Raw genomic sequence first — 23,982 nt, 5'->3', positions numbered from 1 at the left:
AATATGGGCCAAGGGTCAAAGGTACATCAGCTACAATACCAGTTTTCCAAGATATGAAAATAATTTTTCATTCTGTACAGTTTAACTCATAATTTAATACATAGAAATTCTATTTTCATTTTTACAAGCTACAATTCCAAACTTCAGTTTCAGTAAACAAGATTCACAATTCATTGATACAAATACCTATAACTTGAGGTTTCTTTGAAGAGTAGGAAGAATTTTCAAAATTTTGGGACAAATTAAGTGCCTTATTTTGGTGAGTGAGTATTAGAAGACTCTTGCTTAACTAAATGAAAAAGCAAATGAAAAAAACACCACTGAATCACAGCCTGAGTAAACTTTTACTAGTTTGGGAAATCAATTCAGATATTCAAGACTGATTTCTGTCAAAGTAATGTTAATCTGTTCATATTTCTTAATCTCAGTATCAAGGAGGAGTGAGCGGTTGGTTTTGGCCCTTATTTTATATAATTGTCCCTTTAGTTTTAGTTTTTCATGTGTTTTTTTTTTTTATCTTTCTTAGCAGTAACTGCCAAACTGCTCATTTTACTGATCTTTTCATCATTACATTTCACCATCACTTTTATAAATTAAATAATTTATACTGAATTCATGGCCAGTCCAAAGAGTAACCTACTTTTAGAAGGATAAATCCCAATTAGAGTATATATATATACTCTATATAAAGATCAAGAGTCATTGATTTATTCACTCTCCACTTTACCTGAATATAGCAAATTTACACCATCAGACTCAGGTCTATCCTGATCTCCAAGAACAATGCTTATCTAGGCAGGTGAGGTTATAAAATGCTCTCACTCAATATGCTGAGACTCAACACAAAGTTATTGCTGATCATCTCTGAACTTGAATTACAATTGTGATACCTGATTCTGATTCAACACTATGTTTTATAATATTTCCAATGAATGATGCAGTCTTTTCTCTATGCCTAAATGTTGCCATATTTATATATTTTCAAATGGTTTTCTTACAGGTATCAAAAACAATGCTGGAAAAAATTCTTTAAAGAAAGATTTTATGAAGAAAGTAGAGAGGATTCAGAAAATGAAGCTATGTGAGATGGATGCTATGGAATGAGAGCTATATTCTCTTTGCCACATCACCAACCTAAGCATAATGACACATGACATACTACAATCCATATAATGAGACTGTATATTCACTCCTACTTCCACAGACACTGATGGAAATTCTTCATGGGTTTATAAATGGTCTCTGCCCTGGACTAGTCTGCATTATTCTGTTAAGTATTACACTACATATGGTAGTTCTTTTCGATGGCAGCCAACCTGTACTCAGAGGGCATCTCAAGACTTCACTCTCATTTTTTGCTTATGGCTTATTTGAATGTTTGGTTTAAGAGGAGTTCTAACCAAAGTTATGTAATTTTAATCTATTGTTGAATTTAGCTTAAATACATAAAAAATTCTAAAAATGACATTTCACTAATGATTATAAGATTAAAAACTTATAATCACCATGCAGACATAAGAATAGAATATCGCTAGCACATACTAGAAAGCCCTCAATTCTCCCTACTTGATAATAGCACCTATTCTTCCATTCTCCATCCTGATTTCATAACAATCATCCTCCAACTTTTCTTCACAGCTTTATCACCAAATAGGGCCTCATTGTCATCTGTACCCAGCTCACAGAAGGTTGAGGAGAATAGAGAAAAGATATATCTTGTCTCTGAGGTGGTATCCATGTCTAGAACTACGTACATGCCACTCTTTACTGCAAGATGGGGATGTAGGTCCTGGAAGAGGAGATGGACAGCTAGCAATCTCTGCCACAGTGAGCTAATCAGAGTAGCGCCTACCAAATACCACTGAGGTCAAGACCGAGTAAGATAATGAAGGTGTGAACCTACTGTTAAACCTGGGACATAGTACACACCTAATGATAATGATTATTATAGGCTCTATGTGCTTCTCATGCTTCCATTTATTGTATAGGCCTGTATTAATTAAGAATACATTCACATTTTCTCAATTAGGCAATAGAACTGTCAACTGTGAAATATGAAAGATACTTTCTGGGCACTTTTCTTATTTGAGTATTTTGTCTTTAGTTTGTGGTAGAAATGGTTTTACAGTGTTCAAGTTTCACTGATTTTTAAAACTATAATAAATTCTGTATAATACAAAGAGCACCCAAGATTTAGAATCAAAACACTCAAGTCATAAGCTCAGCTGGACCACTTATTAGTTATGATTTGGAACAAGCCATGGACATCTGTGAGCAGTAGTCTCATCATCTATGAAGTGGGAACTGGATCCTCCTGCTTACTGACATCAAGTTCTTTCCTAAGGAACACAGAGACTGACAAACACAACATGCAAAGAACACTGCAATATCACACTCTTCCTAAGAGCAACTATAAAGTCTTGCACATTTCTTTGTTTTTTAAGTGGATCTATTTGACCTAATGTTAAAGAGAGCACAGGTGATTCCACCAGCTACCCCACCCACTGAGGAAGACGGGAGTCTCTGCCTCGAAGTATAAAACTTCCCACACTGAGTGAGATTTTAGTATTTAAAGGTGCAGCAAGGCACTGTATGTAAACCAATCACTTCATCTGGCCTCAGACTGAATATATAGTGAAATGTCCCAATACGAGAGAGAAAAACCAAGAAGTGTGCCACTCTTAGAGTAAAATATCATGTCTGTCCCCAATGTGGACATTTGCTGACATAATCAAACTTCAGGAGTAATGTCATTGACCCAATGAGACAAATTTTAGACTTCATCCACATGTAAGATGTAACTCTACTATGCTGCATTACAAAAATCTACCTTTATATCAGTCTGTTACTTTGCTATTTTTGGTTGTCACATAGAGCACATTCAACAAGCCAACAAACCACCTAAGCTAAATTTCAAAATACTCAAATATTGAGTGTAGCTGAGAAAATGGTAAATAATGAATATTATTAAAGGTATCATAAAATATCTATACTGCACTTCGATATATCGTATTGATGATCTTTAAAATGACATTTTCTTGCCCTTAAAAGAAAAATTCACATTCTTTCCAGTAAAGATATTGCCACTGTTTGGTTTATTCACCAAATGTTTCCTTCAAGTTGTCATTTCTCTCCCAGCTGAAATTTGAAGTTTTGTACCTTAAAATCCATATGGGAATAGCATTCTGGAAGCCAAAAACAACAACAACAACAACAACCCAGAAGTGATTTAGCTGTCCCCAGGTCCTCAAGCCCTGTAAATTTTACATTTTTAAATATCAAATGACCCACAGTTTGATCCTAACCAGAGAAATATTGTGATCTCCATATTTCTGGGGCCTTCCAGAAAGGAAAGGAGAGTCATAGTAAAGGCTTTCCTTATCCATCATTTTACCTTGTAAATTCATTCCTCCTGAGTTCCAATTACCCTTTACTATCCTATCCTCTGAAGCTGATGCCCTCTCTCACCCTAGTGCCAAATGTGGCCACAGCTCCCTGTCTTCATTTTGCAAAATACTACTGTTGTAGTCACTGGGTGTTATAATTCTATCTTAGATATGGATAGTGGAATACATGTGTAGTACTGCCTACAAATGATACAATTTCAAAATGTAGTTTCTAATACCCAACACCATCCTCAGAGAGGGACCTCTTATTTACTGGTCAAATGTCTTGTTGAATCCTGACCTAATAAAACATTTCTGTGCTCCTTTATTTCCCATGTCCTGATCTCTGAAATACAAAAACTTGCAAATATTCCACGTTCAATTTTTAATTATTCTATACTGTATTGTGTACCAAGTATCTTATTCTATAGTACTTTGGTGCCAGATTTTGATGTAATCAAATTTAGTGGTTTAATTTTGCAGATAAGTAATATCCTTATTTGAACCAATCATCTCCACGTTATACTAGCCCAAAGGGCCTTCTCTTTCCCAACAAAAAGAAGGAACAATATGATTTTCTAAATAAAAAAAACAAAAGTGTAACACCCAGCATGAGAAAAATCCATGTGTCATCCTGGAACAAAGCAGAATCAACCTTCAAACTAGAAATGTTTTTTCACAGTCCTTGTTTTTTTAAACAAAATCTATAAAGTAGAAGCAAAGCATACCACGAAGAGTAGTAGAGTCGAAATCAGAAGACTAAGAGGATACTTTAGATCTTATCTTTCTACAGGTGTGTGACTTTGGGTGAAACATTAACTATTCTGAGCTTCATTTTCCCATCCATACAGTAAATATGTTTTGTTGATCAGTTATGTGCTACTTTGACTATATTAAAATAAAAACAAAGAAAATCAACTCTTTGCCAAAAGAAGCCTGCTGAAAAATGTTTCCAGATGCAAAACAGATTAAAATAATGGTTTTTATGGAAATTTCAGTTTCTACCATTTAAAAAAGACATATTCTTGGGGTACCTGTGTGGCACAGTTGGTGAAGGGTCCAACTCTTGGTTTCAGCTCAGGTCATGATCTCAGGGTCATGATCTCAGAATCTTGATATTGGATCCATGCTCAGCAGAGTCTGTTTGGGATTCTCTCTCCATCTCTCCCTGCCCACCCTTTCTAAAATATGTCTTTAAAAAAAAAAAGACATATCTTTGCAATCAGAGCAAAGAAACAGGAGTGTACATACACTATCTGATTTGTGTTTCTAACTGCAAATTAGAGAACAACAACCCCAATGGTACAGTGTCACTCTATTATTGCTCAATTCAATTATTTAAGGACTATTCATAGTTTTCTAGCAGAAAAAACAAGTTCAAAATGAAAAATTTTAAAAACTCAAATAATACATTCCTGTCGCTAAATAGTAAAAAAGTGAAGACATTGTTAAATAATGAAAAAATACCTAGATATAAAGACCGTAAGTAAATTATAGAGAGAATACTCAAATCTCCTTTACCATGTTCAGAAAAAAATAGGTGACGTGACTACCACTAAAAATATTTCATTAAACACCTACAAGCTCCCTGTTGTATAACTAACTGCATAGAGAGATATTGTTTGTGACTAAAACTGTCTCCTACTCAGGATTTTCCTCAAGGCAAGCTTAACATCTTTGTTTCTCAAAGTGTAAATTAAAGGGTTCATCAAGGGAACTGTGTTGGTGTAAAAGATAGAAGAGATTTTCCCCTCATCCATAGACCCAGCAGAAGATGGTTTAAGATACATAAATGCACATGATCCAAAAAACAAAGAAACAGCAATTATGTGGGAACTGCAAGTGCTGAAAGCTTTGGACCTGCCTTCAGTGGAGCTGATGCGCAGGATGCTGGAAAGGATGAAACCATAAGACACAAAGATGGTGACACAGGGCATAATGATGTCGATGCTCCCCACAATGAAAACCACCAGCTCATTCACATACGTGCTGGTGCAGGAGAGCTGGAATAGAGGGAGGATGTCACAAAAATAATGGTTGATGGTGTTTGCATCACAGAAGGTCAGTCTCACCATGTATCCCGTGTGAGCCATGGCACCTAAAAATGCCATCAAATATGAACCAAGCATAAGACTGAAACACACTTTAGAAGACATGACAACATTATACAAAAGTGGGTTACAGATGGCCACATAGCGATCATAGGCCATTGATGTCAGCACATAGCACTCAGAAATAGCAAAAAAACAAAAAAAGTAAAGTTGGGTCATGCACCCCCTGTAGGAAATAATATTCTTCTTGGATGTGAAGTTAATCAGCATTTTGGGTGTAAACACAGAAGAATAACAGAGGTCTATGCAGGACAAATTGAAGAGGAAAAAGTACATGGGGGTGTGGAGGTGTGAATTCAGCCCAATTAGAATGATCAAGCCCAAATTTCCCAACACAGTGACCACATACATGAGTAGAAACAAGCAGAACAGGGGGAGCTGAAGATCTGGTAGGTCTGTGAGGCCTGCCAGAATGAATTCAGTCACAAAAGAAGCATTTCTGGGAGCCATTCTTCTCTAATGGGATCTGTGAGCACAAAAGAAAAAAGTTACTCAGAGAAAAACCCAGCTTTTCCCACCATATCTCCTCTCCTAAGTGTGGTGTATGCACAGGAAAGGTCTGAGACTAGCCCAACCTGGACCCCATAGACTCATTTACCATTATCATGATACTGAGTGACTCAGACTTCCCTTTATTAGTTTTTGTAAGCTAAGTAACAAAGAGCTTCTAAGCTTAGCCTATAGAGCGAAGGGAAATGCTTCCAAATATAAACATACCTGTTGGAAAAACCAAAAGATAAGTGAGAAGTTTGCACCAGGACATAATTATCCTTCTTTCTTCAATCATTTTCATTTACTTGAGCCCTCTCTTCACCAATAAAACTGGAACTTGGAGCTGGCCTCTAATGCAGATTGGACTTGGTGTGATGGAAACCAAGTAGATTGTTTCTGATCCAAAACTAAAGGACCAGTATACAAGAAGTTACTGCCCCATGTCACAGAGTAAAAGCCACAAATCTGGAATAGCAAGAGTCTTGCCCACGGAGAGGGAATTTATCAACAGAATGCATTATTTGACCACCCCCTACAATATCTCTAAACATCCCTTACTCCTGGCAGGTTTTTCTGTCAATTTCACTTGGGTCTCAGTGTGAAACTGAGAAAGTGGCAAATTTAGATCCTCTGATTTCAATCTCAAAAAAGGAAGACATGAATAAAAATGAAATTCAGAAACTCACCCACTTTAGGCCAGAAAACACTGGTCTTCATTATCATTGTTATTACCCATTGTCATGGAAGGGCAATTTCAGGCTCTGAGGATTTGGTTCTTTTCATTCAAAGAGAATGCAGCCCATGCTTATTTGTTGATATGCCCTTTTAGATATCTTTTAGAACTATAGATCATAGTTTCTGATTATGACTTTTAGTACCCTCAGCAGACAAAACCAGTCTTTATTATAATCATTTTTGCCGCCTGGTAAGTCACAGGATATTTAATGTGAGTGTAATTATATAATGCACTCAGTTGTAAACAAGGCAAAAGCTTGCTCAGTGTCTTCCCCAAGGAAAATTTCTAAGTATAATCAGAAACTGTGGGTTTCTATAAACACCCTGGACCATAATCTATCTTCAGTTCCTCAGGGACTCAATAATTTTCTCAAGTTTTCTCTTCACTGTAGGGATTTTACATCCTCTCAGGGAAGAGCCAAAAATAAACTCCTTTCCCATTCTGCAAGATGGTGGAAGAGGAAGCCTTAATACCTCTTTTTCTGATTCAAAAACAATTTGTGTACAGATTCCCTTCATATGAAATCTAGAAACTAGCTAAGAAGGTCCTGCACCCCGTTCATGCATGAAACCAGATATATTGAAGCCGTTAGGGAAATTCAAGATACCCTCTTGTTATAATACCTATGTTGACATACCACATGTAATTGGGACAAATTTCCCCAGTTGTGAGCTACTACCTGGAAAAGGAAAGTGGTATACCATATATCCAAAGCCTCAAGTTTTTTAGAAGCTATTCATAAGACTAGATTTTGCACAGTAGGTCTCAGAAAGGTGAAGGGACATGGAACATGGTATAGTTTAGCTACACAAGGTGAGAGAGAACAGAGACAGTATTTTGGGTTGGAACTCACCATACCCATCTACCCACCACTCATACCCCACTGACTCAGCACAGAGTTACCAGTAGAAAACATTTTCCCTCCCATCATGTATATAATGACTCAACTTATTACAGGGCTTTGGTCTTGCTTGTTTTAGGGTGCTGATGGGACCTGACATACTCCGGAAGCCTGGAGAAAAAAAGAACAAAGAAAGTGGCATGGAATGAAAAGAAAAGTAAGAGGCTCCCACCATCTGGCCAGGCTTGTCGTGTGGGTCTTCTCTAGTACAAGGCTAATCCGTGAAGATTAGGAGAGGTGAACATTTTGTCTAATGGCCAGACACAAGCCCAGAGAGTCTAAATATTTCCCAAAAAGAACAACATAAATCACCACAAACTGTCCCTAATGAAATGGAAATATATCATTTAGGCGAAATAGAATTCATAATAGCTGCCATAATAATGCTTACTGCAGTCAGGGAACAATACATGAAAAAAGTGAGAATATCAAGCAAGAGACAGAAACCTCTAAAGGATACCAAGCAGAAATCATGTAGCTGAAGAAAAGAATACCTGAACTGAAAAATTACTGGAGGGTTAAAACAGCAGACTAGGTCACACAAAAGAAAGGATCATAGAACTTTAAAAAATGATTTGAAAGTATTGATTAAGGTAGTGAAAAGAAGAAAGAATGAAAAATAGTAAAGAAAATAAAAGAATTATTGGACAGTATCAGATGGAATATATGAAATATAGGGATCCCAAAAGAAGAGATGGAAAATGACCTGAAAGATCTCTCAAAGGAAAAAATGGCTTAAAACTCTGAAATCAGTGGAAGGAAATGAACATCCAGATCTAGGAAACAGAAATGTCCCCACCCCCAGCACAAAAAGATGACTTCAAAGAAATCCATACCAAGACACATTAAAAATAAAATTACTGAAAAGTCAAAGACAAAGACAATTTTGAAAGCAACAAGAGAAATGCAACTTATCCCATACAATGAAACCCCCATAAGAATATCAATGGCTTTTTCAGCAAATTCAGTGGATTTTAATAAAAATCATGCAGATCAGAAGGGAGTGGGATGATTTATTTAATGTACTGAAAGAAAAAAAAAGCATCAACCAAGAATAATAAAAATAGCAAAAGCATCCTTTTGAAAGGAGGAGAGAAAATATTTTTTCTCAGATGATCAAAAAGCTAGAAGAGTTCATCACAACTAAGCCTGCCTTATAAGAACAGCTGAAAAGAAAGGACACCAAATAACTTCATGTTAGCTTAAGAAAGTCTAAAACAAATTGATAAAGGTAAACACATAAAACACTACAGATTATAGTATTATAAAAGTGGTGAGTACATTTTTTTTATTTTGATACAAAAGTTAAAAGACAAAAGTATTAAAAAGTAGCTCTAACCAAAAATGTTATAGACACAAAATGCATGTATGTATTCAATAAAGCCTTTTTAAATGACAAAAGCAAGATGTCAGAAATATTTCTCTAAATCAAAACTACAGCCCCAATAATGTATATAAGTATATGACCAAATAGGAAAATACTTGACAGTGTGTGCTAAAGTTACACGTGTATATTAAGCAAATCTATTATGATGAACACATTTTAAAAAAAGAAGAGATTCTTAAATCAGTAACCTACCTTTATACTTCAAGGAGCTAGAAAGAAAACAAATTAAGCAGAAATACATCAAATAGAAAATAATAGTAAAATTGCCGAAAATAAGAAGTTTTTTAAATTTTATTTATTTGAGAGAAAGAGCACAAGTAGGGAGAACAGCAGAAGGAGAAGGAGAGGTAGGCTCCTCACTGAGCGGGGAGCCTGACATGGGGCTCGATCCCAAGACCCTGAAATCATGACCTGAGCCAAAGGCAGATGCTTAACCGACTGAGCCAACCAGGTGCCCCAAGAGCTGTTTTAAAAGATAAAATTGGCAAGCCCTTAGCAAGTCTAAATAAGAAAAAAGAGAGAAGGCTCAGACGAGTAAATCAGAAATGGAAGAGGAGACAATAAAACTGATGCCACAGAAATAAAAAGAAAAGGATCATAAGATTATATGAACATTTATACACCAAAAAGTGGATAATCTAGATGAAATGAATAAATTCCTAGAAACCTACCACCTACCAGAAGTAAATCTTGAATGCACAGAAATTCTGAACAGAACTGTAACTGGAATCGTGATGAACTCAATCATCTAAAACCTCCCAACAATGAAAATCCAAGCTTCAAGCATAAGTCTACCAAATACTTAAAGAAGAATTAACACCAGTCCTTCTCAACCATCCCATAAAACTAAATTTTCAAATCCATTCTATGAGGCCAGCTTTACTCTGATATTAAATCCAGACAGAAACACTACAAGGAGAGAAAATTAGAACATTCCTGAAGAATTCTGAATTCTTATTCATCTGAAGAATACAAAGCTTGTATTTACATACACACTTAGTAGGGAAAAAAGGGCAGAAGGGCATCATTCTTTACTTATGTTGAGGGAATTCTCTTAGTATTAAAAAAAGTAATCAGATTGAATTTCTCCAAATGTGTAAATTTGAGAAAGAAGAAATGACTCAAAATAAGAAATAGCTCCAAACATGAAACAATGACTCTTGCCTACCACAAAATGGATTTTTATTTTTATTTTTTATTTAAATTCAATTTAGTTAACATACACTATATTATCAGTTTCAGGAGTCGAATTTAGTGATTCATCAGTTGCGTGTAATATCCAGTGCTCATTACATCAAGTGCCTTCCTTAATGCCAACTCTAAAGGGAGAAGGATGGAAAAGACCATGTAGGTATGTGTTAGCCTGTTTGGGCTGCTATAACAAATCCATGGACTGGTGGCTTATAAACAAGAGAAATTTATTTTAATCTCTGATGAGTTCTCTCTTCTTGGTTCATACACTGCTTGTCTTCTTGCTCTGTCCTCACATGATCAAAGAGAAAAGTGAACTTTCTGATATCTCTTTTATAAGGGCACTGATCCCATTCATGAAGGCTCTACCTTCATGACCCAATCAACTACCAGAGTTCTCACCTCCTAATACCATCACACGAAGGGGTGAGTTTCAGCACAGGAATTTGAGGAAGCCACAAACATTCAGTCTATAACAGGCTTTACTTTAAAGGTCTTTCTTCATTCTCTATATCTATAATAAAGATCTACATTTAAAGTCCATGTTTAGGATCTTTCCAATATACCACATATGATTTTGAAACTTCTATACTCACAAAATCAGGGGATTCAAGATGCAACATTTTGGAAATGGACCAAGGTAAAGAGTAGATTATTAATTATATGAAATGAGGTTAGAAATCTTACTAGAAAACATGACTACTGTGTGTGGTATTAAAGGAGACACCTCGTTCTCTTTGTGGGCATCTTTATAAAAACCAAAACTCCCCATCTCGAAGTACAAATATAAAACTGCAAATAGAAGCTATGATTAAGAGCTGGCTAGCTTGACTTTATTTTTCCTCTTGGAACCTGAGTAAAAATGAAGAACCAGAAAAGGGACCTGCTGACCTTGTGTGACCAGTGCATTTAATGCCTATCCCTGCTCAAAGTAAGTGGCCATAACTAAAAGCTACTCTTTCCTGTACTCAAAACTTGTCATAATATGAAATTTCTGAGCAGATAAGAAGTATAAAAATCTGGGGTGTAAAGGAAATGAACAATTGGGTTTCTGGACAATAGAGCTCAAAAACATGTCCTAGCAAATCCCACAATATGACAGTATATGTATTATTCAAAGAGAAGTGCAATTGGGGCACCTGGGTGGCTGAGTGTTTGAGCATTTGCCTTTGACTCAGGTTGTGATCCTGGAGTCCTGGGATCAAGTCCCACATCAGGATCCCCACAGGGAGCCTGCTTCTCCCTCTGCCTGTGTCTCTGCCTCTCTCTCTATGTCTCTCATGAATAAATAAAATCTTTAAAAAAGAGAGAAGTGCAGAAATCTAGGATTTACTCTATTTTGAGCATCAACTGTCCTATCATGACACTTCTAGGAAAAATATGTTGCCTCTGAGATTTTCTAATTCATAAATTTCCCACACAATTTAGAATGTAAAAGTGAGAAGGAACACTTGGGTCTTCAGGGGGAAAGCCTTCTTACAATCACAACTATCATAAAAGTAAGAATTTTCTTCTGTATCAAAATGTTAACAGTGTGAAATATTAATTTGTTTTACTTCTCTCTAAGAATTAAGGTATAGAGTTATGTGGTCCAAGGAGGTCCCTACCAATTGGAAATTAATGTTTCGGCAATAATCTAAGTAAACAGCTCCCTCTGATGGGGACTTTTGTCTTAGACAGTATTTGAATCAATTTAAAAGAAAAAAAAAACGCTATAAGGAATATCCCAAGAAGGCTTTAGGAATATTTATTTTCTTTTTTCTTTCCAAGTTTTTATTTAATTTCTAGTAGGTTAACATATAGTGTGAATTTAGTTTCAGGTGTACAATTTAGCAATTAAACAATTCTATAAGACACCTGGTGCTGATCGCAACAAATACACTCCTTAATCCCTATCACCTATTTAAACCATCTCCCATCCACCTCCCCTCTGATAACCAACAGTTTGTTTTCTACACTTAAAAACCTGTTTCTTGGTTTTCCTCTCTTTTTCCCTCCATGCTCATTTGTTTTGCTTCCTAAATTCCACATATGAGTATTTTTAAAAGCAAATTAAGATCCTTGATATATATATATAATCATGATATCATGTATAGGAAACCATATATAGGAAAACCATATATATGTGTATGATGTACATTTGTTAGTTTCACTTTTAAACATGAAAAAATATACATTTTAATATGCTGGAAGAAAAATTTGGTAATTATTTTGCATTCTCCTTTCACTTACCCTTATGTCAATGTAACAAGAATTTGAATTCCTTTTCTTCCAAATTTATCTAGACATAGTGACATATAACACTGCGTAGCTTTAAGTGTACAACGTGTTTATTTGATAAACATATATTTCCATATGATCACCACAGCAGTATTTGCTAACACTTCCATCAAGTTACTTAGTTACCATTTCTTTTTTGCAGTAAGAACTTTTAAGACAACTCCCTTAGTAAGTTTTAAGTATGTGGTATACATACACAATGCAACATTTTTCAGCCATGAGAAAGAACGGAATTCTGCCCTTTACAACACCATAGATCGTCCTAGAGGGCTTGCTAAGTGAAATAAATCAGGGAGAGAAAGACAAAATACTGTATGATACCGCTTGTATATGGAATCTAAAAAGCCAGACTCAAAGAAATGGAGAGTAGAAAAGTGATTACCAGGAGCTGGGAAAAGTGGGAATTGGGATGACGCTCATCAGACTTCCCGTTAAAAGATGGATAAGTTCTAGATCTAATGCACATAGCACTGTGATTATAGAGAGTTTGAATTCTTTAGAGGAGTGGTAAGGGCTAAAACAAGAAATTTTTCAAAGACTAGTTAGTACTAGAGAAAAAAAAAATTAAGGCTGTTCCTTATTCCTCCCTACCTACCCTCTCTTTTTCCCTCCGTGTTCATTTGTTTTGCTTCTTAAATTCCACATATGAGTGGAACAATCTTATGGTATGTATTTCAATGAAGAGAATGTAAAAATAGTCCTCATATTAATGGTCACTTAACTTTCAACATGGATGCCAAGATGTTCTATGGAGTCAATAATCTCTTCCACAAATGCTGGAACAAGTGGATGTTCACATTTGAAGAAATGAAATTGGATCCCTATCTCACACAAGAAACAAAATTAACCCCAAATAAATCACAGATATAAATATAAGAAGTAGTATCATAAAACTTATGCAAGAAAATATCTATACAAGACATTGTGACCTTGGGTTCGGCAATGATTTCTTTAATATGACACCTACAGCACAAATGACAAGAGAAAAAATAGATAAATTGGAATTCAACAAAATTACAATACAAAATGTAAGTGTATACATCTAATGGAGTAGTATGTGGAAAAAAGAAACCAAATAAAAACAAAACTTATCAAAACAGAGGTAACATAGTTAAATGTAGTGCTTACATGCAGTTTAGGCACCTAAGTACCTGTACTTGACAAGAAGCTATATTTCAAGCCAAAGGTTTATATTTCCATCTCATAAAATCACAAAAAAATAAGCCCCAGGGGCACCTGGGTAGTTCAATTGGTAAAGCAACAAATTGGTTAAGCAACCTCTTGGTTTAGAATCAGGTTACTATCTCATGGTTGGTGAGATGGAGCCCCACAATGGGCTCCACGCTCAGTGGGGAATCTGCCTGAAGATTCTTTCCCTCTCTCCTCCCCCCATGCACTTGCATGCTCTCTCTCAAATTAATACATAAATCTTAAAAGAAAAAAAACCCTAAACATGCAAGAAAAAGTAAGTTATAAATGTAAGGGCAAAAAGCAATAAAATAGGAAACAAAGTACAATATGTAAAATCAATTAATCTAAAACTTCTGTTTTTGAGATCAATGAAAATAATAATACTTTAGCCAGACTGAATAAGTGAAAAAGAGAAAGGCACATATTACTGATACCACAAAAATATAACAAGTTGTTACCACAGATCCTATGGACTTGAAAGTAAGGGAATATTATAAACAAATTTATGCTAATAAGTTTGGCAACCAATTAAATGGATAAGTTTGCTGAAACACACAAACTTCCAAAGCTTACTTAAGAAGTGGGTAATTACAGTGGTTTTATATCTATTAAAGAATTTGAAATTTCAGTTAAAAATTTTGACATGAAAAGGTGGCTGAAGAGTAGGGTCCCCAAGTCACCTGTCCCCACCAACTTATCTAGATAACTTTCAAATCATCCTGAAAACCTATGAATTCAGCCTGAGATTTAAAGAGAGAACAGCTGGAATGCTACAGTGAGAAGAGTTTGCGCTTCTATCAAGGTAGGAAGATGGAAAAAAAAAAAAAAAAAGAAAGAAAGAAAGAAAGAATAAAAGAAAAAAGCATCCAAGGGGTAGGGGCCCCCGCGAGGAGCTGGGCTAATGCTGCTTGGCGAATGCCCCCAGGACAGGAAAAATTTTGACATGAAAAAAAGCATTAGGGATCCCTGGGTGGCGCAGCGGTTTGGCGCCTGCCATTGGCCCAGGGCGCGATCCTGAAGACCCGAGATCGAATCCCACGTCGGGCTCCCGGTGCATGGAGCCTGCTTCTCCCTCTGCCTGTGTCTCTGCCTCTCTCTCTCTCTCTGTGTGCGACTATCATAAATAAATAAAAATTTAAAAAAATTTTTGTTTTTAATTTATTTATGATAGTTTTAAAAAAATTTTTTTAAAATTTATTTATGATAGTTTAAAAAAAATTTTTTTTTAAATTTATTTATGATAGTCGCACAGAGAGAGAGAGAGAGAGGCAGAGACACAGGCAGAGGGAGAAGCAGGCTCCATGCACCGGGAGCCCGACGTGGGATTCGATCCCGGGTCTTCAGGATCGCGCCCTGGGCCAATGGCAGGCGCCAAACCGCTGCGCCACCCAGGGATCCCTAAAAAATTTTAAAAAAAGAAAAAAAGCATTAAGTCTATCTAGATAATTTCATTGTTAAACACTTTTAAACATTTCCAGAAGAAATAATACAATTCCACGCAATCTCTCATAAAAATTAAAAAGGAGAAACATGGCAATTCATTTTATACAACATGCAATACCTTGATATCAAAACCAAAATCATTACAAGAAAAGTGTAGAACAATGCCCTTCATAATCACAGATGTAATTTTTTAGTTCTAGCACACTGAATCCAAATATATAGAAGTAAAAATATATCATGAAAACTAATGTTTAAACATGGGAATACAAGCCTGGCTTAATATCTGAATATCAGTCAAATTAACTCACCATATCAAAGGAGTAATAAGGAAAACTATATGATCATCTTAATAAATATAGAAAAATATTATATAAATTACAATGTGAGTTTACTATTTTACTGTATAAATGTATACAATTATGTATAAAATACATAAGTAATACATACATAAAATACATAAGTAAATACATAAGTAACAGGGAAATTTCTGAACCTGAAAACTAGCATCTACAAAAAAACAACAGCTCATTTCACACATAAGGAGAGATAGTAAACATAATTTATAAATGTAAAACATAAAACCTTAAGACTTTTACAAAAGAAAAAAAAAGAAAAACGTTTATGGCCTATGGTTAGGGAAATATTCCTAAGGCATAATAAGAAAAAGAAACATTTATAAAATAAAACATTGTTAAATTGCACATTATCAAAATTAAAAATGTTTCCTCTAAATAAGACATTAAGATAATAAAATACAAAATAATATTAAAAGATTTCTTTGTATAATCTTCAATTTCTTTCATAAGTGTTTTAATGTTTTCAGAGTACAGATCATTTACCTCTTTAGTTATATTTATCTTTAGGTATCTTATGGTTTTTGGTGCAATTGTAAATGGGATCAATACCTTGATTTTCTTTGTGCTGCTTACTTATTGGGGTACAGAAATGCAACTGATTTCTGTGCATTGACTTTGATCTTGTGACTTTACTGAATTCATAAGTCAGTTCTAGCAATTTTTTGAAGTCTTTTGGGTTTTCTACCTAAAGTATCATTGTGTCTGCAAATAGTGAGTTTGTCTTCTTCCTTGCTGATATGGATGCCTTTTACTTCTTTTTGTTGTCTGATTCCTGAGAGGCTAGGACTTCCACTACAATATTAAATAACAGTGGAGAGTGGACGACATCCCTACCTTGTTCCTGACCAAAGAGGAAAAGTTGTCAGTTTTTCCCAACTTAGGATGATAAGAGCTGTGGGTTTTTCATATAAGCAAAAGGGAAATCATTCCAAGTTCATGGATTGAAAAAACAAATATTGTCAAAATGTCTATACTACTCAAAGCAATCTACATATTAAATGCAATCCCTATCAAAACTCCAGGAACATTTTTCACAGAGGTCAAACAAACAATCCTAAAATTTGTGTAGACCCACAAAAGACTCCGAATAGACTCAGTAATCTTGAAAAAGAAAAACAAAGCTGGAAGCATCACAATTCCATACTTCAAAGTATATTACAAAGCTATAGTGATCAGGACAGTATGGTACTGGCACAAAAACAGACACATAGGTCAATGGAACAGAATAGAAAACTCAGAAGTGAACCCTCAACTATACGGTCAACTAATCTTTAACAAAGCAGAAAAGAATGTCAAATGGAAAAAAAAAAGTCTCTTCAAAAAATACTGTTGGGAAAACTGAACAGCAACATGCAAAACAATGAAACAGGACCACTTTTTTACATCATACACAAAAATAAATTCAAAATAGGTAAAAGATCTAAGACAAGATCTGATGAGACAAGAAATCATCAGAATCATGGATAAGAACACAGGTAGAAACCTCTTTGACATCAGCCATAGCAACTACTTAGTAGTTGGGTACACCGAAGCAAGAGATACAAAAGCAAAAATAAACTATTGTAACTTCATCAAGATAAAAAGCTTCTTCATAGCAAAGTAAAAAAATCAACAAAACTAAAAGTCAACTTCTGAATGGGAGAAGATATTTTCAAATGATATCTAATAAAGGATTAGTATCCAAAATATATAAAGAGCTTATCAAACTCAATACCCAAAAAACAAACAACCCAGTTAAAAATGGGCATGAAAAGGAATAGACATTTCTTCCAAAACCTACAGATGTCCAATAGACAAATGAGAAAGATATTCACCATCTTGATCATCAGGGAAATACAAATGAAAACTACAATGAGATATCACCTTACACTTATCAGAATGGCTAGAATTAACAACACAGGAAACAACAAGTGTTGGCAAGGATGCAGGGAAAGGGAAACCCTATTATACTGTTGGTGGGAATGAAAACTAGTGTAGCCAGTCTAGAAAAGAGTATGGAAGTTCCTTAGAAAATTAAAAATAGAACTAACCTAGGATCCATCATTGTACTACTAGGTATTTACCCAGAGGATACACAAATAGTGATTTAAAGGGATAAATGCACTCTGATGTTTATAGCAGCAGTATCAACAATACCTGAATTATAGAAAGAGCCAAAATGTCATTGACTGATGAATGGATAAACAAGTGGGGTGTGTGTGTATATGTATATAATGGAATATTTATTACTCACTGATGGAAAAGAATGAAATCTTGCCATTTGCAATGACCCAGATGGAACTAGAGATTATGATACTAAGTGAAATAAATCAGTCAAAGAAAGACAAATACCACATAATTTCACTCATATGTGGAATTTAAGAAACAAAACAAATGAATAGGGGAGAAAAGAGAGACAAACCATAAACCAGACTCTTAACCATAAAGAACAAACTGAGTGTTGCTGGAGGAGATGTGGGTAGGAAGATGGGTTAAGTGGCTGATGGGGATTAAGGGGGGAACTGGTTGTGATGAGCACTGGATGTTGTATGTAAGTGATGATCATGATATTCTATACCTGAAAAAATATTATACTGTATGTTAACTAAGTAGAATTTAAATAAAAACTTGAAACTAAAAAAAAAAAAAAGAATAAAAGAGCAAAACAGAATAAAAAGAGTAGTAGACCTGAAATGAGAATGCTAAGAATTTAGGGCAACTCTTACCTGGTATAGCTCTGTAATTTTAGATAAATCTAACTACTCTGAGCTTCACTTTCCCATCCATATAATAAATATATTTTGATATTCAGTTATGTGTTGGTTTGGCTGTATAAAGGTAAAAAATCAAAGTCTGCTAAAAGACACTTAATACATAATGTCTAGCTAGGCAAAATGGATTAACGTTGATTGATTGTCTTTCTGGAATCTTTAATCTCTGGCCTTTAAAGAAGACATGTTCTGGCCACTGGAGGAAGGAAAAATGGGAGTACAAACAAAGTACCTGTTATGTATTCTAATACCAAGTGGCGGATAAGAACATCCCCAATTATACAATGTCATGCTACTGGTACATAATTCAATACTTTGAAGACTACTCATCAAGGGAAAGAAAAAAGAGTTCAAAATAACAATGGGGGGAAAAGACAGCATGTTTCTTTAATATTATTACTAAACAGAACAAAGAGGTAGAGAAGTAATTTTGTAATAGAGAGGGGGAAAAAAGATCTACTTTTTATAAAGATCAAAAACATAAGATTCAAACTTCCTTTACCACATTAAGGAAAAAATGGGCAAAGACTATTACAACTAAACACATTTTATTTAAACATACAGAATCTCCCTATGTGAACTAACTATGCAGAAACTGTTTCTGATCAAAACTGTCTCCTACTTAGAGTTTTTCGCACAGCATGTGTAATATCTTTATTTCTCAAGCTATAAATCAAAGGGTTCATCAAGGGAACCACATTGGTATAAAAGACGAAGGAGATTTTCCCCTCATCCATAGACCCAACAGATGATGGTTTAAGATACATAAATGCACCTGATCCAAAATAGAGAGAAATTGCCATTATGTGGGAACCACAGGCACCGAAATCTTTGGACCTGCCCTCAGTGGAGCTGATGTGCAGGATGCTGAAGAGGATGAAACCATAAGACACAAAGATGGTGACACTGGGTACAATCACATTAATGCCCCCCACAGTGAAACCACTAGCTCATTCACATACGTGCTGGTGCAGGAGAGGGAGCAGAGGGAGGATGTCACAAAAATAATGGTTGATGGTGTTTGCATCACAGAAGGTCAGTCGCAGCATGCATCCTGTGTGGGCCATGGCGTCCAAAAATGCCGTCAAGTAAGAACCAAGCATAAGGAGGAAACACACTTTAGGGGACATGGCAACATTATACAAAAGTGGGTTACAGATGGCCACATAGCTATCATAGGCCATAGATGATGACATAGCATTCAGAAACAACAAAACAACAGAAAAAGTAAAGCTAGGTCATGCACCCCATGTAGGAGATAATATTTTTCTTGGATGTGAAGTTAATCAGCATTTTGGGAGTAAACATAGAAGAATAACAGAGGTCTATGAAGGACAAATTGAAGAGGAAAAATACATGGGGGTGTGGAGGTGTGAATTCACTCCGATTAGAATGATCAAACCCAAATTTCCCAACAGGGTGACCACATACATGAATAGAAACAGAACAGGGGGGAGCTGGAGATCTGGTAGGTCTGTGAGCCCCACCAGAGTGAATTCAGTCACAAAAGAAGCATTTCCAGGAGCCATTATTCTCTAAGGAGATCTGTGAACACAGGAGAAAAAAATTATACAGAGAACAATTCATTTTTTCCCACCATACCTCTTCTCACAAGACTAGGGTTTGAACTCGGAATATCTAAGACTAGTCCAATCTCCCACAGGATCTGCTTTACCCTTATGATGAATCTAATTACTTGGGCATTTCCCATGTTAGTCTTTATAAGCTGTATAAGCGAAGAGCATCAAAACCTGGTCTACAAAATGAAAGCCAGTGCTTCCATATACCAACAGGACTGCTATGAAACCAAACAGTAAGAAGATTGGACAGAGAATCGCCTGTAAGAGAGAATCACCTACACTCATTTCATTTCCTTGGCCACATGACCCCTCCCCTAACCAGTAAAATTAGAGGCAGCAACCCCAATAACCTGGTGCTGGCTTCCAATGGGGATTAGAGTTGGTGTGGTGGGGAATGAAGAACATTCTTTCTAATCCAAAACTAAAGAATTAGAGTTGAGGAGAGGTTAAGCTCCTGCCTCATGTCACAGAGTAAAAACCAAAAATGTACAAACTGAGAGTTCTATTCATGGAACTGGCTGATAAAGTGCATCCTTTGGACATAATAATATTTCTGAACCTTCCCTGCACTACCATTCTCTCCCTGAACAGGTCCTTCCTTCTATCAATTTCACATGAGTGTGAGGATTGCAAAAACTGGGGGGAGGGGGGAAAAGTGCCATCTTAGATCCCCGGACTTCCATCGCAAAAAGAAGACATGAATATAAATGGAATTCAGAAACTCACCCTCCTTAGTCAAAAGCACTTTGGTTTTTCCCTACCAGTATTAGCCCTCTGGTCCTGAAAGGGCAGCATTAGTCTCCTCAGCTTTGTTCCCTTTATTTCTATGAGGACACAGCCCACATCCAATTTCTGAAGAACACTGGGAATCACCAGCGTTCTGAACCACAGATAATAATTTCTGATTATGAATCCTCTTAAGCAGCACACAAAAATAAACAGCCTTGATTACTATCATTCTTGTCACTCGGTAAATCACAGAAGACTTAAGGTGAGTGGAATGATATAATGTGCTCAGTCATAAACAGAGCAGAAGATTACTCACTCTCTTACAGGGAATGGTTTATGGTGTAATAGAGTACTGAGGGGATTGTATTTACACAAAGGACCACAGTGTGTCTCTAATTTCTTAGGAACTCAAAATTTTACCCAAATTTTTCCTTCTACCATAGGGATTAGACATCCTCCAAAGACAAGCCCTCCAAAATTCCCATTACCTGTTCATCAAGATGGTAGAAGAAGTAGCCCTAGTCCCTTCTAGGCTCCATGAACACGCTGATTCAAAAATACTTCAAATACATATTCCCTTTGTAAGAAATCCAGGTACTACTTAGGGTAGACCTGCTCCCAGTTAAAGCATGACTCTATTCTTAATGGAACTGCCAGGGAAATTTTAGATATTTTCTTGTTGTAACACTTATCGTTGCACAGCCACCTTCAAATTGGGACAACCCCTCCCCCTAATTCCTGGCTTCTTCCTGGGGAGGAAAATAAATATACCATGTGTCCAATGACCCAAGGTCTATCCAAAAGACTGTGTCAGAAGTCAGAGGGGATACAGGACATGGTATACTTTAACTGCCCAAACCAAAAAAGTAGTGGTTTGGGCTGAAAGTCACCAGAGATCCTCCCCTGTCACAAAGATGTTCACTGGAATCAGAGAACAATACACAAACCAAGAGAAAATTTCAACACAGAGCCAGAAAACGTAAACTTATTAAACAAATCATGAAGCTGAAGAACAATATCTGAACTGAAAAATTCAGCAGAGGTTCAAGAGCAAAGGAGATTATACAAAAGAAAATATCACTGAATTTGATTAAAGGTCACTGAAAATTATTCATTCAGAAGGGCATAATGAAAAAAGAAGGAAATGTGGTGAAGAAACCCTGAGGGACTTATTGGATGCTACCAAGTGGATCAATATATGCATTTTGGAAACCCCAGTGGAGAGTGAGAAAGAACCAAGAAGCATATTCAAAGCAAAAAAAAAAAAAAAAAAAAAGGCTGAAAAATTCACAAACTATAGCAACATCCCAATACTGTGACTCATTTATAGAAGGATAAAACCCACAAAAATTGCATAATGAGTATATGTATATACAAAGATCAAGGGTCAACTACTTCTCCACTCTCCACTTTACCAAATGAGCTAACCTCACTTCCGCCTTCAGACTCAGGTCTATACCCATTCCCAGAAAGGATGCTTATAGGCAGGTGAGATATAACATGCTCTAACCCGATATTCTGGGACTCAACACAAAGTTGCTGACTGCTTCTAATCACCTCTAAACTTGAATTGTGATTGTGATCTCTGGTTCCTATTTAATCTATGTTTTATGACACCTCTGGGAGATGAAGCAGTCTTTCCTCTATGCCTAAACATATCCATTTTTCAATATTCCCAAATTATTATCACAACACAGTTGTCAAAAATAATGTCTAGAGAAGTTCTTTAAGGAAAGATTTTATTAAATAAAAAAAGAAAATTGTAAAAGCAGCAAGACAATAGAAGTCCCTAACTGACAAGGGAGGACAAATAAGATTAGCAGCAGATCTGTCAAGAGAATCTTGGCAAGCTGGGAGAAAGTGGAATGATATGTTCCACATGCAGAAAGGGGGAAAAGTGCAGGCAAGAATACCCTATCCAGCAAGACTGTCATTCAGAATAGGAAAGATAAAGTGTTTCCCAAATAAAAAATAAAGGAATTTGTAACCACTAAATCAGCCCTGCAAGAAATATTAAAGGGAAGAAAAAGAAATATTAAAGGGGCATTTTGACTAGAGAAGTAAGACCAAAAGTGGCAAAGACTAGAAAGGAACAGAAAAAAATCTCCAGAAACAACATTAAACAAGTAATAAAATTGCACTAAATTCATATCTATCAATAATTACTCAGGGTGGTTGAGTATGAACAAATCAATCAACATGACACACCACATTAATAAAAGAAAGGATAAGAAACATATGATCCTTTTAGTAGAGGCAGAAAGAGCATTTGACAGAATACAAAATCCATTCATGATAAAAATCATCAACCAATTAGGGGTAAAGGAAACCTAGTAAAAGCCATATATGAAAAACCCACAGCTAATATACTCAATAGGGGAAACACAGAGCGTTTCCTTTACTGTCAGGAAGAAGGCAGGGATGCCCACTCATTCCATAAATATTTAACATAGTACTGAAAGTCCTAACCTCAGAAATCTGACAATGAAAACAAATAAAAGGCATCGAAACCTGCAAGAAAAAAGTCGCACATTCACTATTTGCATATGATATGATACTCTATAAAGAAAACCCAAAGGACTCCACCAAAAAATTGCTAGAATTGATAGACAAATTCAGTTACAGTCACAGGATACAAAATCAGTATAGAGAAATCCTTTGCATTTCTATACACCAATAATTAAGTGGAAAGAGAAGTGAAGGAATTTATCCCACTTACAATTGCACCAAAAACCATAAGACACCTAGGAATAAATGTTAGCAAGAGATAAAAAGTCTGTACTCCGAAAATTATAGAACGCTTATGAAAGAAATTCAAAACAACACAAAGAAATGGAAAGGCATTCCATGTTCATGGATTGGAAGAACAAATATTGTTAAAATGTCTATACTACCCAAAGCAATTTACACATTTAATGCAATCCCTGTCAAAATTCCAACAGCATTTTTCACAGAATTAGAATAATCATAAAATCTGTATGGAGCCACAAAAGACCTCGAATAGCCACAGCAATCTTGAAAAAGAAAACCAAAGCTGGAAGCATCACAATTCCATATTTCAAGTTATATTACAAAGCTGTAATGATCAAGACATTTATAATGTATTTGCTCAAAAACAGGCATATAGATCAATGGAACAGAATAGAAAATCCAGAAATTGACACTAATCTTTGGCAAAGCAGGAAAGGATATCCAATGGAAAAAAAAAAGACAGTTTCTTCAACAAATGGTGTTGGGAAAATGAAATAGTGACATGCAGTAGAATGGAACTGGACTATGGCACACAAAAATAATTTCCAATTGGATGCAAGACCTAAATTTCAGACAGGAAACCAATAAAATCCTAGAAGGGAGCATAAGCAATAACTTCCTTGACATTGACTATACCAACCTCTTAGATATGTCTCTCAAGGGGAGGGAAACAAAAGCAAAAATAAACTTTTGCAACT

At 35.7% G+C, this 23,982-nt stretch overlaps 1 protein-coding gene and 1 pseudogene across 1 annotated transcript; both read right to left on the bottom strand.

The window, feature by feature from the left end:
• Nucleotides 1-5,014: 5,014 nt before the first annotated feature.
• Nucleotides 5,015-5,947, bottom strand: LOC112920188 (olfactory receptor 8B8-like). The gene has a single exon (XM_025998839.2). The coding sequence runs from the start codon at nt 5,945-5,947 to the stop codon at nt 5,015-5,017; it is 933 nt and encodes a 310-aa protein (XP_025854624.2).
• Nucleotides 5,948-18,829: 12,882 nt separating this feature from the next.
• On the bottom strand, nt 18,830-19,753 carry LOC112920187 (olfactory receptor 8B3-like; annotated as a pseudogene).
• Nucleotides 19,754-23,982: the final 4,229 nt, after the last annotated feature.

The sequence above is a fragment of the Vulpes vulpes genome, chromosome 12 (assembly GCF_048418805.1).
Source record: "Vulpes vulpes isolate BD-2025 chromosome 12, VulVul3, whole genome shotgun sequence".
NCBI lineage: Eukaryota > Metazoa > Chordata > Mammalia > Carnivora > Canidae > Vulpes > Vulpes vulpes.
This window is presented reverse-complemented; position numbering and strand designations above follow the sequence as displayed.

Excerpts from the sequence above, each read along its gene's own strand:
- LOC112920188 (XM_025998839.2), bottom strand. The coding sequence starts at position 5,947 with ATGGCTCCCAGAAATGCTTCTTTTGTGACTGAATTCATTCTGGCAGGC.